This window comes from Lagopus leucura, unplaced genomic scaffold (assembly GCF_019238085.1).
Source record: "Lagopus leucura isolate 7727_CA_CO unplaced genomic scaffold, USGS_WTPT01 Super-Scaffold_100002, whole genome shotgun sequence".
Classification (NCBI taxonomy): domain Eukaryota; kingdom Metazoa; phylum Chordata; class Aves; order Galliformes; family Phasianidae; genus Lagopus; species Lagopus leucura.
In genome coordinates this window covers 39,704,303-39,719,871 of record NW_024962263.1, presented here as the reverse complement: position 1 = coordinate 39,719,871, position 15,569 = coordinate 39,704,303, and the positions used below count along the sequence as shown (strand labels likewise).

At 40.6% G+C, this 15,569-nt stretch overlaps 1 protein-coding gene across 2 annotated transcripts in view; it reads left to right on the top strand.

Annotated features, from left to right (window-relative positions):
- LDLRAD4 (low density lipoprotein receptor class A domain containing 4) overlaps window positions 1–15,569 on the top strand; it is a 230,323-nt gene that overhangs the window by 86,221 nt on the left and 128,533 nt on the right. For both annotated transcript variants that reach the window (XM_042868683.1, XM_042868684.1), the window contains exon 3: window positions 3,324–3,464. In XM_042868683.1, the coding sequence (XP_042724617.1) occupies window positions 3,324–3,464 (141 nt within the window). The remainder of the gene's footprint in view (window positions 1–3,323; window positions 3,465–15,569) is intronic.

Below are 15,569 nucleotides of genomic sequence, written 5' to 3'. Positions count from 1 at the left end.
AACTACTTCTGGGCTTCTTTGGGATCTCATGTATGCATAGATTTTATCTTTTCCCAGTTCTAAGCCATTCCGTGATGATCTTTTTGTCGGGCTTCTTTTGGAATGGATCTTCTCTCTCTGCCATACTTCTACAGACTTAATGGCTTGATTCATATTTGGAGAAAGTTTGCTCCGTCTCGGTCAGCAACATGATGGCGTGGCTTGAGATGGAGCACTTCGTAATCAACAAAGGATTCCTGTGGTATAGAGAGCGACCATCCAGTCCCTGTGGGGACATCAGCAGAGGTCTGAGGAAAGAGGACAACTCTCTTTCTTTCACTTTGATAATGGTGATATTCATGTCACAAGGAAGAAGCAAGTAGCTGTGGAATACTGAATCCAAATTTCAATTCAGTTTATATCTGGAAAAAAAAAAAAGACAAAAAATAAAGCTTAAATCACAAATTCTTTCCTCTGGTTAGTCCTCTTACAATAATGTTAGTTAAAATACAGCACTTTAACAGAGCTACTAAAAATTTAATGCTTCACATGTTCTGTTGTCTGAAGACCGTATAAACTGGTGGCAAATAGAGACTCAGAGTTCTTAACTTTAGTTTCTTTTGAGTCGACATCTTGCTTGAGCATTTTATATCAGTCATGAGGGAAGTGTGGAAGGCTTTATGTTAGGGCTCAACATGAAGGCACAGTAAAGAATTAAAAAATGCAGCCAAAGTGACATGCCACGTGTTCTGACTTCAAGCACTATGGTGTTTGGTACTTCTCTTTCAAACAGAAGCAGCGTGTCTGTTGCTACTCTAATTTTAAGAACATCTCGGCAATTTATGGTGATTTTCACTGCCTTTTCTGGTGTGCCCATTTAAAATGTCTGCAAAGTTTGAACCCTTTCATGTTAGCTTTTCTAATCTTCCAAAACAGCTTTATACTTTCCTTGCTCCAGTTTCTTACTTTGTGAGTTTGCAAAAATGAGTCCTAAGTGTGGTAATCATCAGATTGTATTGAGAGGGATCTTTTCTGTCACCTTTGCAAAAGTAAATGTTAATAGCCTTCTTAGTTTCTTGGGTTTCAAAGGCTTACTCTCTTTGGTCAGGGCCTTAAATGGCTTTTTCAGTTCTTTGTCATGGCTGAAGAGGATGAGGAATGTGGAAAAATACTTTGTATAATAGTTGACTCTATAATTTAAATACTTCATAAATCCTGAGGACTTTACTTAGGAAAATACTTACTGATTTTTAAGTGCAGTTTGACCAAGTGCATTGCAAATACATATTCTAAGTGCACAGGAAATGCTTGTGTTTCTTATGCAGCATATTACAGCTTTTATTTATATTCTTAAGTAGCATTTTAACATGTTGCACATGCTGCAGCATATATTTTACTGCAGCGACTTCTTGTTGGTATGCATACCAAGATGTCATTGATACTTGAGATGTGAAGTTTTCAGAGAGAGGCCTGCGAATCACTCTTAGTTACAAAGCAAATATGCTACGAAAAATGATTTTGTTCCCCTTCCCAATTTATTTCTCCCACCCCACAGTGATTGCCATGCTTATGTTGCACATCAGATACAAGTGTGCAGATGTCCTTCCTCAGTAAACTGTTTTAGGATCTTGTTAGAATTACAGCTCCTGTCTTCACAGTTCAGAGCAAGTCCAATCCTTGTGCTGTTAAGATTAATGGGAACTCTTCTGTTGGAGCTGCTGAAGATGAACAAATGTTGAAGATAAAAATCATCTCTCTTAAGCAGAATCAGCCAGCCCAAACTGCAGTGCTGGGGAAGCCTAGATTTCAGGGAATTGTACTACTCTAAATAAAGGGCTTGTGAGTGTTTCTTGGTTTTAGTTCCATCTACTGTGCCATTGCTTCAGAATGACAATTGCCAGAATTTGTCAACATGCTAAAGGTGTAATCATTGAACTATAATTTGTCTAGATATAATGTGTCTTCTGTTCTGTGTCAGTAGTGTATTTATCTTTGGAACAAGCCTAGTGAAAAGCCTTTTATAGTGGTATTTATATTTCTGTGAATAATTCTTAATTGTATCTCAAATGCTTACTATTAAGCTTCATTTCTAGAGGTGACGTTTAAATATCAGTTTAGCTGAAGGGCAGTGGAATTTTAATTATCGACCAAGTAGACAATCTCAGTACATAATGCCATGTTTAAATACTGAGCTATTACCATTTCAGACTGAGGACAAGTAAGTCAGACTGAAGCCTTGACTGACCGGGCTTAGAAAGTTAAAGAAAAGCATGGACCATGAGTAGGCACTAGGCTCTAATTTGTATGACAAGTTACTGCTGGTGGAACTTCCTGAATCTTTATCAGTAAACAGGAGGCCAAGGATGGCAGTTGTCCATCTTGGTCACCAGGAGCAGGTAAGTGTGTAGCTCTCAAGTCAACATAAAAATGGAGTGGGAGGTGAGAAGCTTTACCTTGTGGTGGTCTTTTAAGAGACAGGGATCAGCCCAGTGTGATTAGTTAGGTAGCCTAAGTCCTTTTGCACAAAAGGAAAAAGGGAGAGAAGTTAAGAATGAGCTTGAAGTAATGATGTTTTTGTTTAATTACCTGGTCTCAGAGGAGTTTTTCCTTGTGACTGAACCATATTTAGCAAATCATTCGTTTTCAATGAATGAAATGTAAAGGAATACAGTGAGCCTGTATATAGCATCCAGATGCTTTATAGAGGTTTTAGAGTTTCCTTCTAAAAAGAAAAGCAAACTGAAATGTGGGAGCTCAGTGTGCAGGCAGCGAGTGCTTGACTGTAATTAGCTGGGAGACTGGCAGATTGGCTTTGGGAAGGTAGTTAAGGAATAATTGTCTGTGTCTGGACAGGACTGTTGCTGGTTACAAACTGCTTTACAGCTGGTGCTGTTTACATTGGGCAAGACTTTTTTTAATAACATGGGACAGTGAATATATTTATTCACAGTGCTGTCTTGCCCCACATACATAAACTGCTACACAAATGTAGGTGAGAAAACAGTCCGTGTTGTAAGTAACTGAACTGTAAGCAATGTGAACTAGAAAAATCTTTTGTCTTTCTTAGAATAAGTAGAATTTTCAAAATGGCAAATCTGGTTTATTAGTGGATTGATTCTAGTGATCTAAAATTTATCACATATAGTCAGATATCATTCATACTTGCAGTGCTTACAAATACTGCATTATTTCCTTTGGTGATGAAGTGTGAAAGACCCATCCGCCAAGATAGCATCTGTGTGAAAAATACCAATTGCTTTTAATATCAGTCATTCTAGGTAGTGAAGAAGATAAACACTAATTTCCTCATCAATTTTTGTTTTGATTTCCTTTTTACTTTTCAGAGTGCAAATTCACCTGCGCCAGTGGTAAATGCTTGTATCTTGGTTCATTGATTTGTAACCAACAGAATGACTGTGGGGATAACAGTGATGAAGAGAACTGTCTGCTTGTAACAGAGCATCCACCTCCAGGCATCTTTAGCTGTGAGTACTTGCTCTTCATGTGCATTTGTGTATGTATGTGGAATATGTCTGTTACCTCAAAAATCAGTGTCTTCAGAAACTTGGTCTGCTGTATCATGTCTAGGGGAGCTGAAACGGAGCACTGAACCAGCAGTGCTGTCTAACATGCTTTCTGTGGGTGTCTGAATCTGGAAAGTTGAGGTCATGTGAAGGGAAGTGGAGGAGTTTGTGCTGCAGGAAATGAGGTTGCAATTGTATGAACTGTAAGTGGTTTCTGAGAAAGAAAGCATAATATTTTGAACAATTAAAAAAATGCTTTCCAATTTTGTTCCATTTCTGAAAAATGTTTTGTGCTTTGCGTGTGTGATAGTCTTCACATGCTATTGAGACTATTAAGAAAGTTGTTTCAGTCATTGTATATATTTTATTAGTGCAGAAATCAGCACTAATTTGGTAGGTTGCTGAGCTTTGGAGGTATGTATTTAAATAGCCTTACTTGCTATTCTGTTGTGCCTGTGCATCTCAGAGAGAGCGACAGAATTCCTCTCTTAGTACTTTGCCCTTGCTGATGGACAACAAAATCAAATTTTGATTTTGTTTTTTTTTTTTTGCAACTATTTTTTGCAACTGTTTTTAAGCTGCAATTCAGCTTTCTGAATAGAAGAGTTTTTCAATAACGATTCTGGTCTACAGATGCAAGAGAAGTGCTGTTACTGTGATGATTTCCTGTCGTATGTCAGGGTACTGTATTACCTCAATATTTGCTTTTAAAAAGATTGAAACTGTTCTTTCAGAAATGCTTTACTTAATGCAAGGATAGCGGAAACGAGCATTGCATATATTAGGAGGATGACAATTTGTCACATGCTTGCTAAACCATTTCCTTTCTGATAGGATTGACAGTTGTTTGCCACAGATCAGTAGGTCCCTCCACTGGTCAGTGTCTGATGGAGAAAGCAGTGTATGGAATGAGGTGTCTAGCAGTGCTTGCCATTGGTGTTGTTCTGCCAGTAATGACAGCTCTCGAAAAGCTGTTTGAGCTCTAGTTGTGACTGGCTAAGGAATATCTGTGTTAATTATGTTGCTGTTAATAATAGAAATTACAAACAGTGTGTATCTGTAATTTTTGCACTGAACACATGCAATATTAAACGTGATATAATCACAGGAGTTAATTGATAATAGAAAACTGACAGGTGTCGGATGTATTCCCTTCCCTTTCTTCATTCTAACCTCCAATTTAACATGTTTTTAAGTGCCTAATCTTGTACTTTTGCTGTGATATCAAACGTTTTAAAATAGTAATGCTGTACATGTGCATTTATGTTATTTCATTTTATTTTGCTTCAGTTTTGGTTTTTATAATGGAAGTCATACGAAGACACTCAGGTCCACATCAGAATGTCACAAGTACTTCCCATTAATTTAGGATAACTTTGGCTTTTGAGTTTTCAATTGCCTCATACTTTGTGCATGCAAAAAGGGGGATTTTCTGACCGAAATACAGCAGCTTCTCCATTAGAATCATAGAATCACAGAATGATAGAATGGCCTGGGTTGAAAAGGACCACAACGATCATCTGGTTTCAAGCCTCTGCTGTGTGCAGGGTCGCCAATCACCAGACCAGGCTGCCCAGAGCCACATCCAGCCTGGCCTTGAATGCCTCTAGGGATGAGGCATCCACAACCTCCTTGGGCCCCCTTGTTTCTGAGTTTGACCAACAGGAGCTTGGAAAATCACTGTGGTACAGGTGGAGGGAAGGACTGGGTATAGTGTTGGAAACAAGCTGCGGCTGGGGCACTGTCTTGTTGCATATTTTCTATGTACAAGCTGTACAAGCTTGGTGATATTGCAGGCATGAGACATAATTGCTCTGGGTATGAGCATTTGTTTCCTTACTTGGTGGTGTTAATACAGCCAGCACTGTATGCTGTTGTGCAGCCTTGTGGTGCTGTTGGTGTGTGTGTGGATGCACTGCAGGCACCAAGGGGTGACAGGGACACCCTGCGAGTGCGTGGATCCTCAGTGGGATCCAAGCGGTCCTTTTGATTTCCTGTAGCCTCGTGGATTGAGTCGTTCAGTAGCCCACAAAGGCTTTAGAGTCTTCAAATCATTACTTGTTTGGTCCTGGGTTGGTAGACTTCCCGATCTCCCTAAAATTACCTCTCCCCTGGGGCGTTTGAGCAGTTCACTGCCCCAAGAAAGAAAGGCAGGCCTGAAAGGCAGCCATGCGGGAAGCTAGCTGGTGCTCCCTGTGCCTCAGGAAGATGAAGTTTACCCACACCAAACCAGGCAGAATTTGTCTCTAAGAAGCCTTCAGCAGCAGTTGGCTGCTTCACAGGAGCTGAGGTTGGTGTGGTCTGCTTCTTTCATGTCAGCCTTTTATGCGTGACAAAATGGCTACCATGCAGACTGCTCAGTTACTCTCTGGTACACTTAGAAAAGAAAAAATACCAAGTTCTTTCATTTGAATTGTTTCCCCAGGTCTGTTAGTTTGTTCATTTCATCTGACTCCTTGTACAGTAAGTTGTCCAGAGCGGTGGTTCTGCTCCCCAGTGCTGAGTGAAGTGGAATGATTACATAAACAGTCATGTTGTCTAATAGTTTTGTAACAACAGGGCAAATTAGAAGCTTGAAGAGGAATATTTCATTTATTGGTAGGTGCATCCTGAAGTATGTAACTTCTTGCTTTCTTTGTGGCAGAAAGGGTGGTTGGTTATTTGTTGTATTTTTGGATCTCAATAATGGCTGTATTTTTTCATGGCAGTAGGGACTGTGTGACACATGCTGGTAAATGAAGGGACTTCTGTACTAAATTAAATGCAACAAATAGTAAAACAGTGGACCTAAAGGTGAACCGAACAGAAAAAAAGATCAAAGCAAAGCAGAAAAATGCTACTGCTCTGAACAGTATTTAAAAGAAATGAGGATTAATGATATTTATTATGTTCTCTCTATTAAATAGGCTGTTAAATTGTAGCAGTTGTTGTCAATTGGTAATAGGAAAGAACATCACTAGGAATGTGGCAGGCAGCTGTACTGGCCTATTCAGGCCTTGAAAAAGAAACAGAATAGTTGTTAAGTGTGGTCCCCAGGCCTTAAAGGGATGACATTTTGAATTAGGAAACTTTTCCATGCTTTTGTCAATGATTTTAATGGCTATCTCTGCCACAGTGTACCGGAATACACATGCTAGAAATCTCCTAGCTGATGATTGCCTTCCAGTGCAGAAATATGTATGTCAGGTGGCCTCTACTTAGTGACAAGAAGGTAGGTAACATAGCACCGTAAAAAGGAAATAATTACAACCAGGAAAAAAAAGGAAAAAAAATGATTTTTAAGTGCTAATTTCTAGGCTAGTTAGTGTTACATGTTGGTGTATTCTTGCATCTTCTTGCACACGGTTCTTGAATGGGCAGGGAACTGTTGAAAGGAGCAGTGTGTATGCTGGTCTGCATCCGAGCAAGATTGCCTGTTGTCTACTGGAACTGCTGTGGTCTTTACCCAGAGTAGGTTGGCATTAGTGTGTTTTTGCTTTCCCTGGACTTTTTTTTTTCTTTTTTTTTTCCCCAAAGAATCCCTTTCTCCCACTGCATGCAGACCTTCTGTCCTGTAGAAGCAGTGTTAATCTCATTTCATGGTTACATGTAGATTGCCTCCAAACGATGTCTAAATAAACTTTCATAGGGAAGCCCTGCTTCAACTTATTTCAGCACTATGCCCATGTTAGTGGTAACTTGTATTTCCTGGCTACTGAAGCATTTCTCATTTGTGTTCCTGCCAGCAGTCAAATCCAGCATGTCTTGTTGCAACTTGTTTGGTTTAGTTACGTTGCATGAGCAATAGTATAGACAGATACTTTTTGTGGGTGCCTGCTCCCTGGATCTTATGATTACAGCAGATGCAGTGGCTGAGCGTTAAGGCAGAGATTAATCCCATAGGCTGAGCGTTCATATCGCCTTGCTCTTCTCATCTGTCTCTATGTGGAGGCTATTAATGCGGTCTTTCTGAATGTTGCTGAACTTAGTAAGGTGCAGTTATGCAAAGTGAAACAAATCCTGTATTTCTGCAGCCTTTGTTTTTATTCACTTTCCTCTCCTGACTAGTAGATAAAGTTTCCTTATGGTGCTACATTTGACGTTTGGTTCTGTAAGGCACCGAGAGATTCGAGGGCTCTATTAGCTCATGCTGGTTAGAAACTAGTTTCAGACAACACAAGTTGCCATCCAGCAGGTGTTGTTGGTCAAAAGGCATGCAATGGCATCGGAGCTGAATGTGTCAGAGTAGGTGAGGACACTCGGAGAGAACTCTTCGTTTTACTGCGGGTAGCCTCTTTCCAAGGAGCCCCTGGAAGGCCCATTTCTTGTTTTTATTTCTCTCAACTGTAAATATGTATTGATCAAGGTGGCTAGTCTTGAATTCTGTTACGAGGCTGAGTGCATTAAGTGCATGAAACTGTGATTGGAAAAATGCAGCTCACTGTAGAATTTTAAACATTGGAAAGACTTGGCCTTGTGGGCAGCTTGCAGCTGCATATGATCTGCAGAATTTGGGCTCTGATGAATAGGAACAATGTGCGTGTTTCCAGCAGGACACAGTTCATTTCTTAGAGCGTTTCCCTTTGTTTCAGAACAAATGATCAGCCTGCCTTGTCCTGCTAGAAGTAAATTAGATTTGGAAATGGGAGCTGTAGTCTGTTTGTTAGTCTGCAGAATTGAAGTCCCTCTAATTGAGCGGCATTGCGATTTTTAGGGATGGTGGAGATCTGGGTTCGTTGTTCAGCAGAAAACAGCGCAGGAAGACTTTGCTGTGATCTGCCGGTGCTCACGGGCATGCTGAACACAAATATTGACACGTATGAACATTTGGAGAACAATTAAAAAGGGAAACAAATCCTTCTCGTCAAGTGGAAATGACGTCTGCATCAAATCTAAAGTTGTCGGCGTTGATGGAGGCGATGCGCCAGGGCTGTTTTGGCAGAGCAGGGCTTGCAGTGGGAGTTCATTTTGCTCGGCGAGGTAAAAAAGGAGCCGCACCGCAGCTCTCTGGCTCTCCCTTTCAGCACCCCTCCTACTGCTGTCAGCTCTGAGCTTTGTAGGATCTGCGGGGGGCTGGAGCACGAGTCTGTTTGAAAAACAAAAAGCTCAATCAAAGGAAAATATTTTGTTTAAGGAGACCTTTGGCATCCCCCTCTGACTGTGACACCGAATTCGCGCAGATAAAAACAACCGCTTAGATTTACATTTTGATTGTGCTTCTGCTTTCATGTGTGCCGGGCTGTCCCACTTCAGGTGAAATTTATCCATTTCTTTAAATATTTAGCAGTCTAGCGTTGATGTTAATGAAAGTCTGGCACTGCTATTTTGAGAATTGCAACAATGATAGTAATTTTCAGTGTCAGATTACTGCTTCTCAGAGGAAAAGGGAGATGGGAGGAGGGAAGAGAGAAAAAAATTGTTTCGGTTCTAATAGAGTTTGTCATCAGCCTGGCTGTGCCAGACAGATGGATCATGAATACTGTCTAGACGCTCTCTGCCTGAGTGGAGCTGTGGTCTCTAAGGACAAGCAACGAGACGCCGGCTTAAGTGACTGGGGAAAGTCAGGACACACCGCCTCTAATCAGATGGCAATCAATGCGGGCCTGCCTCACGGCTGGCAGCGGGGCCTGCTCCCCACCGCAGCTCTGTGCTGGTTTCAGCTGAAGCTTCTCTATCTGTGGGCTTCGGAGAGGAAGGAGAGCTGCGGTGTTACGGCACTATTGATTTCAGCTCTGTGTGCCCTGGCACTGTGCAGAGATTCTGTTCGGATACAAAGCCCAGGCAGGGCTGGTGGCTGGTAGAGCCGTAGAGCGTGCGTGTGTGTGGGACTGCACAGTCATTGCATTGATCTGTTGCCTACATGGCACAGCACACCTGGAAGCATTCTGCTGCTGCCTTTCCCTGGATGTGGCCCTCATGACTCCCCGTGGCCCAAGTGGGTAAGGGTAGGGCACACGGGGCTGCCTATGCTGTGTGGCCAAAGGGAGACCGTGCGCCATTAAGGCACTGCTGCCACTGCCACTTTCCCTTTCTCTGTCTCTAAGGACGGTTAATGATAAGCAAGCAAAAATCTTCTGATGTAGCTGGAGTGATAAGTATTTTTTGACTGGTGAAATACAACAGAAAATTAATACACATGGTGACTCATTTGAAAAGCAAAGGGTCCTCTGGGTTTTGTGGCACAGAATAAGTGGCAACATTCTAGATTTTACATCTGTGTGTAAAACCGAATCTCAGACAGATAACTTGTTATTTGGAATATCCAGTTTGCTTTCAGCCTACTGAAATGCTGCTTTCGTTCTTAAAGTGCTTTAAATTGGTCCTGTTCTTGAACAAAGGGAAGCATAAAGGTGTATTCTTTGTTTTTTCTTACGCTGGCATTTTCTATGTACTTTTAAAAATACCGTATTTCCTGGCATTTAGTGTAAGCAGTGAAGTAGGCTGTGGATCTCATTCTGAATTCTGTAATAAAACTTCAGAGGAACTTGGTAATGCTGGAGTGTACCCATTTTTCTCCTGGAGCATTATGCTGTTAGCAGTTCGGACAAGCCAGACATGCATATGTGGCTGGTAACAACCCTGAAATATGCCAATGCGACATCAGGTATTTGTATCTACTTACAAGCAGGGCTGAATGTGGCTCTTGGTGAGGAATTTCCATGTCACTGTTTCCAGCTGAACATTAATCATATTTGTACAGTTAATGAGATAAGAAAAAAAAGCTCAGTGTCATGCAGATTCAAGTGTGGGAATTCCAAGAGCTCTGAAATGCTGTATTATTCATTTGTGAGCTATGTAAGTCAGTTGTATCAGCTTTAATCAAAAAGATCTAGAAACAAAACTTGTTAGAACTGTTTCTGTTTGTTCTTCATACGCGTTTCATTCATCCCTCCTTCAATTCCTGATAGCTTTTAGGAAACGTCATGTAGTAGGAAACATTTCAATTTAGTAAGATCATGTCTAATAATTCTTTTTTTCTTCTTGTCTCCATTTTCTGCTACTGATTTCTTACAGATGCAAAAGTGAATTTTATATTCTCAAAGCACAGTGTATTAAAATCTTGATTCCAAGATTGACTTTCATGTGTCTGAGAGGATGCCTAAATTTCAAGTTGGCAAACTCAGAGGAATAATGCCGTGCATCAGTACAGTATGGCTTTCCATGTCATGGATATGCTTGACTCTGCAAGAGACTGAAGCTCCTTGCAGACCAGTATGAAGTAGGCAGATGGACCCTTGCATACTTTGAGAGCACCTTTTGTCAAACTCTTCTCTCTGTGACAAGTGTGTAGTAGCAGAAATGTTCCACAAATACAGACTTAAGTATAAAGTACAGAAACCACAGCAAAGTATCATGGCAAAAGCACAATTGTTCACCCACCCAAGAGTGAAAGGGAACAAATTGTGTGTCAGTTATTGTCAGACGATATTTCATGCACAACTGATAGGTGTTCAGACACCACATCAGAAATCAGATAGAATGGCACCAAGCAACTTCTGTTCACGTTAGTGAGTATTGTCCCTTGCTCCACTTCCTCCCTGTACACTGGCATTGGCAGTGGTCATGCTGTACACTGCACTTGGAGCTGCCTGGCTAAACCTCTCTAAGTTTTAAATGTAGTTATGAAGTCTTCCTGCATGAATTTTAAAGCCATCTCTTTGGCTCATTCAGATCTGTTAGCACTGGTAACTGCACAGTAGGAAGACTGCATTTGTGCTGTTTGCACTTGGCTAATACCGATGCCTAGAGGAGCATTGCAAACTGTTTCTTCTGTGTAGCATTGGAAGCTGTTCACGTGCTTAGCTAGTGGTTAGCACAGTGTCCCTGTGCAGATGTTTGTGCAGCCATGGAGGAGTTCGGTTGGAGTCCTGATCTGCTTCTGATTAACCCTGAGAAACTTCTACTTGGTTTCAGCCAGTGTTATGTCTTCAGTTCTGTTCTCAGCTCAACTCTGTGTGCCAGCACGAAGTGGAGGGCGGTACAGCCACGAATGGGAGTGCTGCATTCAGTGGTGGTGTATCCTTGACTGGCTTAAGGTCTCCGTGAAACTGCAGGGTTAGTAAAGGCCTTAATCTTTGTCTTGCTAAACCACTTAAAGGTGTGCCTAAAGATAGTTGCCTGAATACAAGGGACTTTGGGAATTAAGAGCTGTTCGTTGCATTCCCCTGTCTCTCTCATTCTGAAAACCTCTGTCCAAAGTATTTGTCCCTTTTTTTCCCAGAGAAATGTAGCAGAAGAATGAAGCATCAGAATTGAGAAGAGGGTGTCTCTCAATGAGCATTACTGGATTTGTTTGTTTGAAAGGAGCTCATGCTAGCGGAAAGTATTATACCATTTTTTCTCAGTAGCAAAGTCTAGTTTGGCTTAAAACAAGGGCTTCCTGGAGTCATACTAGCTAGTTAAATGTGTTCCTAGGAACAGCTGTCTTGGGTCAGATCAAAGGCTCAGCCAGCTCAGTATTGAATCTGGCACTGACCACTCTCGCAGATGCAAAGTGGAAGAGTGTAAGTAAATTAGCCAAGCAGTTATGCTTTTCCCAGTAAACGTGGCTCCTTGGAGGAATGCTGTGTGCTCCACAGGAAGAGCACAGAATTTCTGTCCTTTGAAAAGTGATTTTGTAGTGTTTTTTTTATTATTGTTTTATTTTGTGGAGCTTTTATATTTGGTCAGGATCTGTACTCTGATGGCTTCATACTCAAGAGTGGACCAACTTCATCTAATAATGAAAGTAGGCTTAAATTTGACCTGGATGCCTAAGAAGTAAGATGCACACATAGAACCTTCTGCATGTAAAAGACACAGTTGTCAACCTGCCTGTGCAGCACACAGGTGTCAGATGCTGTGGGTGTATGTGTGCATACATTACAGCAGGCATGCCCTCAGTTCTGTTCTATTCGCATGTGTGTCTTATGTAACATAGGCTAGGTAGCACTAAGATTAATAGCAGCAGCAACATGAAGAGGCTGCAGCTCTGCTCCTTCGAAAGAGTTATTTGGGATTTCTTTCTTGGTTTAAAAATACTAATTCCCTTAATTACAGGTTTCAGATTGAAATTAAGGTTAAAATGTTTTTCATATTCTATTTAAACCATAAATGAGAAGGTTGACCAACTATTAATGTGAAGACACTGTAAGGAGCTAAAGGAAAACAGGTCAGGAGAGAGAGCTGTTAAATTACTTGCTTTCTGTATGCGTTAAGATGATTTTTTTTCTAACATAACACAATCTGTGAGGCTAGAGAGAGTTGTACGTAACACGGCTTTAGTCCAACTGTACACGATAAGATCACAGCTTTACTTACCTTGGCAGCAATATTGCTGTACTGGTAGCTTCCTCTTCCCTTCTCACATTTCTCCCTGCTCTTCTCTTCTGTTTCAGCATTGCTGTGTAATAGGTTCACAGGAGTAAGACAGATTAAGATCCTGGGGGGTATAGAGATAATAATGATGCACCATGTGAGTACTGAGTCTGGCATCTAGTAGCACCTTGATAGAAATAGAAAGCTGTGATCACAGTATTAAAATATGCTAACAAGCTGAAGGAACTAATGGGCTGCATTTTTACAGTGCAGATGTTCATCCGGCACTTGTGCTGAATGCAATAACAAATGTGTGGGGGCTGCTGGTGATATTATTGTGTTCTTGGCAGCACAGTTTTCCTAAACAATCTTTCTTTTATATTTTACCAAGATTTAGAATGTTCTTTTTTTGTGCTCTAAGATAAAGAGTGTGTGTGTGTAGTCAAATTGGTATGATTAGGGCTGGTTGGGCTATGGTTCTATTTATTTGAATAGGAGGTCCTGTAAGAATGTGTGAGTTATTGTCTGTGGGATTGTCAGTTCTCAGATAGTTGCTGTTCCACATCTGCAGCTAATGATCAGGTAGTTTTCTCTTGTTTCTCAAACCCAGCTCATTGGGCAAGGTTAAACTGTATTCTTTGAGGAAATGTGGACCCAGAGCATGATTTAACAGTGATCTCCTTGGGATTTCTGGAGGAGAGTCTGTATCCTCCTGGAGGGCAGTCACCCTGGCATACATGCCATACGTGGCACTCCTGCACCTCAGTCTGGCTGCCTCTGTCATGCTCCCTCCTTCATTTACTCATTCTCCTCATTTGTGTTCAATGCTTTGCAGCTAATACCAAGAATAACACTGTGGTGTTGAAGAACATTCCAATAAGAAATGATCCTGATGTCTTTCCAGTAGATTCAGGTATTCCTCAAGAAATTACTGTTCCTACCGCTCAAAAATTTTCTAGACAATGGCTGGAATCGTTATGTTGCAGACTTGCTCTTTTATTTTTCTCCATGACAAAGAAATGCTGGCTCATTTGTTTTAATTACCAGGATGAAAGGTGTATGTGGCTGTTGTTTGTAATTAGCTGTAGCTCTCATTGTGGATACCTGCCACTTTTGATAGGCTGTTACAATACAGATCATCAGTCAACTGTCCGTATTTGTTGCTGGCTGTGTTCCTCCTGCAAATGCAGTTGCTTTGGTATAAAACACAAGTCTATTACATAGCATACATGGAAAAAATAAATTCTCTTGTTGCTAGAAAAACTAGAGGAAGGACTGGAATGATAAAAGAATGGAGGAATTGGTGATCAGTGAATAGGTCTTGCCAGAAAATTCAAGTTTTCTTGGCATTTCTGCCATGCAATCCTGAGTAAATCATTATTCTTTTCCTTCCTTAGTTTATTTATAAAATGGAGATAATACATTCATCTACTTTGCAGAAGTAACAAAAGACAAAAATGTTATGTGATTGAAACAACATGCAAAGAGATGTTAAACAGTAACATCAGTAAAACAGGTATTGTACTGGAAGAAATACAATGGTAAGCTGACAGTAAGAATTAAAAAAACATTTAGAAAAGATGTGCTTTGTGTTGTTTGTTGGCACTACCACGTAATGTCTCCAATGCTCCATAATGTACCAGAGTATTTAGAGACTTACATGTAATTTTTCACTTGTATGTCAACACCTAAGGGTGAGGAAATGGATATGCTAAATGGACTCTAAGTAGGTACATAAAAATCCATTTGCATTAAAATGTGACTTTTTTGATGAAGAATGAATGAAGAATAGGCGTAAGTTTCATCAGTCAACTGTAATTCCAAAATTGTGGCAGCGTATCTTAAAAAATGATGAATGTAGTGTAATGATATTTGGTTGTGTGGTTGAAGTTAGTGACGTCTGAAGAGGTATACTGAAAGATTTAATCAAATGAGGTCGGTAGTGAGCAGAATAATGGATGAAGTTCCATCTCGATTAATGCAAAGTAATTCATACCGGAGGGCAAAGTATGTGCTATTAATGCAGTTTATTGGATCCTAATTAATTGTGTAATTTAAGGAAAGGGACCTAAGTATCACTGTGACGGGCTGAATTAAGACCTCTTTAGAGAATATAGTTGTGGTCAGATAAAATATTCTGAATCGATAAAAGCAGGATGTGAAATGTTACGGTGTTGTTATATAGATCAACGTTTCACCTTTCTCTGGAATGCTGTGTTCAATTGTTGCAGCACAGGAGCATGCTCCAGATGTAAAAAACATAGGAAACAAAAAGAAAGAAGTTGTGAACAAACTCTGATATGATGGAAACCAGAAAGTCTGAAACTGTTTCCTTTTGAGTGCCAGTAAATAGTGGGGAAATGAAGAAGTACACAGAGCTATGAGTGATGCACAGAAGGTAGGTTAGCAACTTGGTTGTGTGCTAAGATTAAAAGATCACGCGGTGCATTTCAAAGCTGATTTTAAAAAGTAATAGTTTTGTCATAGAATCATGGAATGATTTGGGTTGAAGAAACCTTTAAGATCATTTAGTTCCAACCCCCTGCTATAGGCACGGACACCTTACTCTATGCAGGTTGCTCAAAGTCTCATCCAGCCTGGCTTCCAGAGAGGGGGCATCCACAGCGTCTCTTCATAATTTTTGAGACTATAGATCTTACTGCTATGTCTTGTTCTGGACGCAAGAATTCAACAATATTTAAAGAGAGAAAGTCTCTGAACACTGAGTCCACTTGTAGCCATGTAATATTATTTAGGAAATGTGTTGGGCTGAGTTTTCAGGCTTTAAAC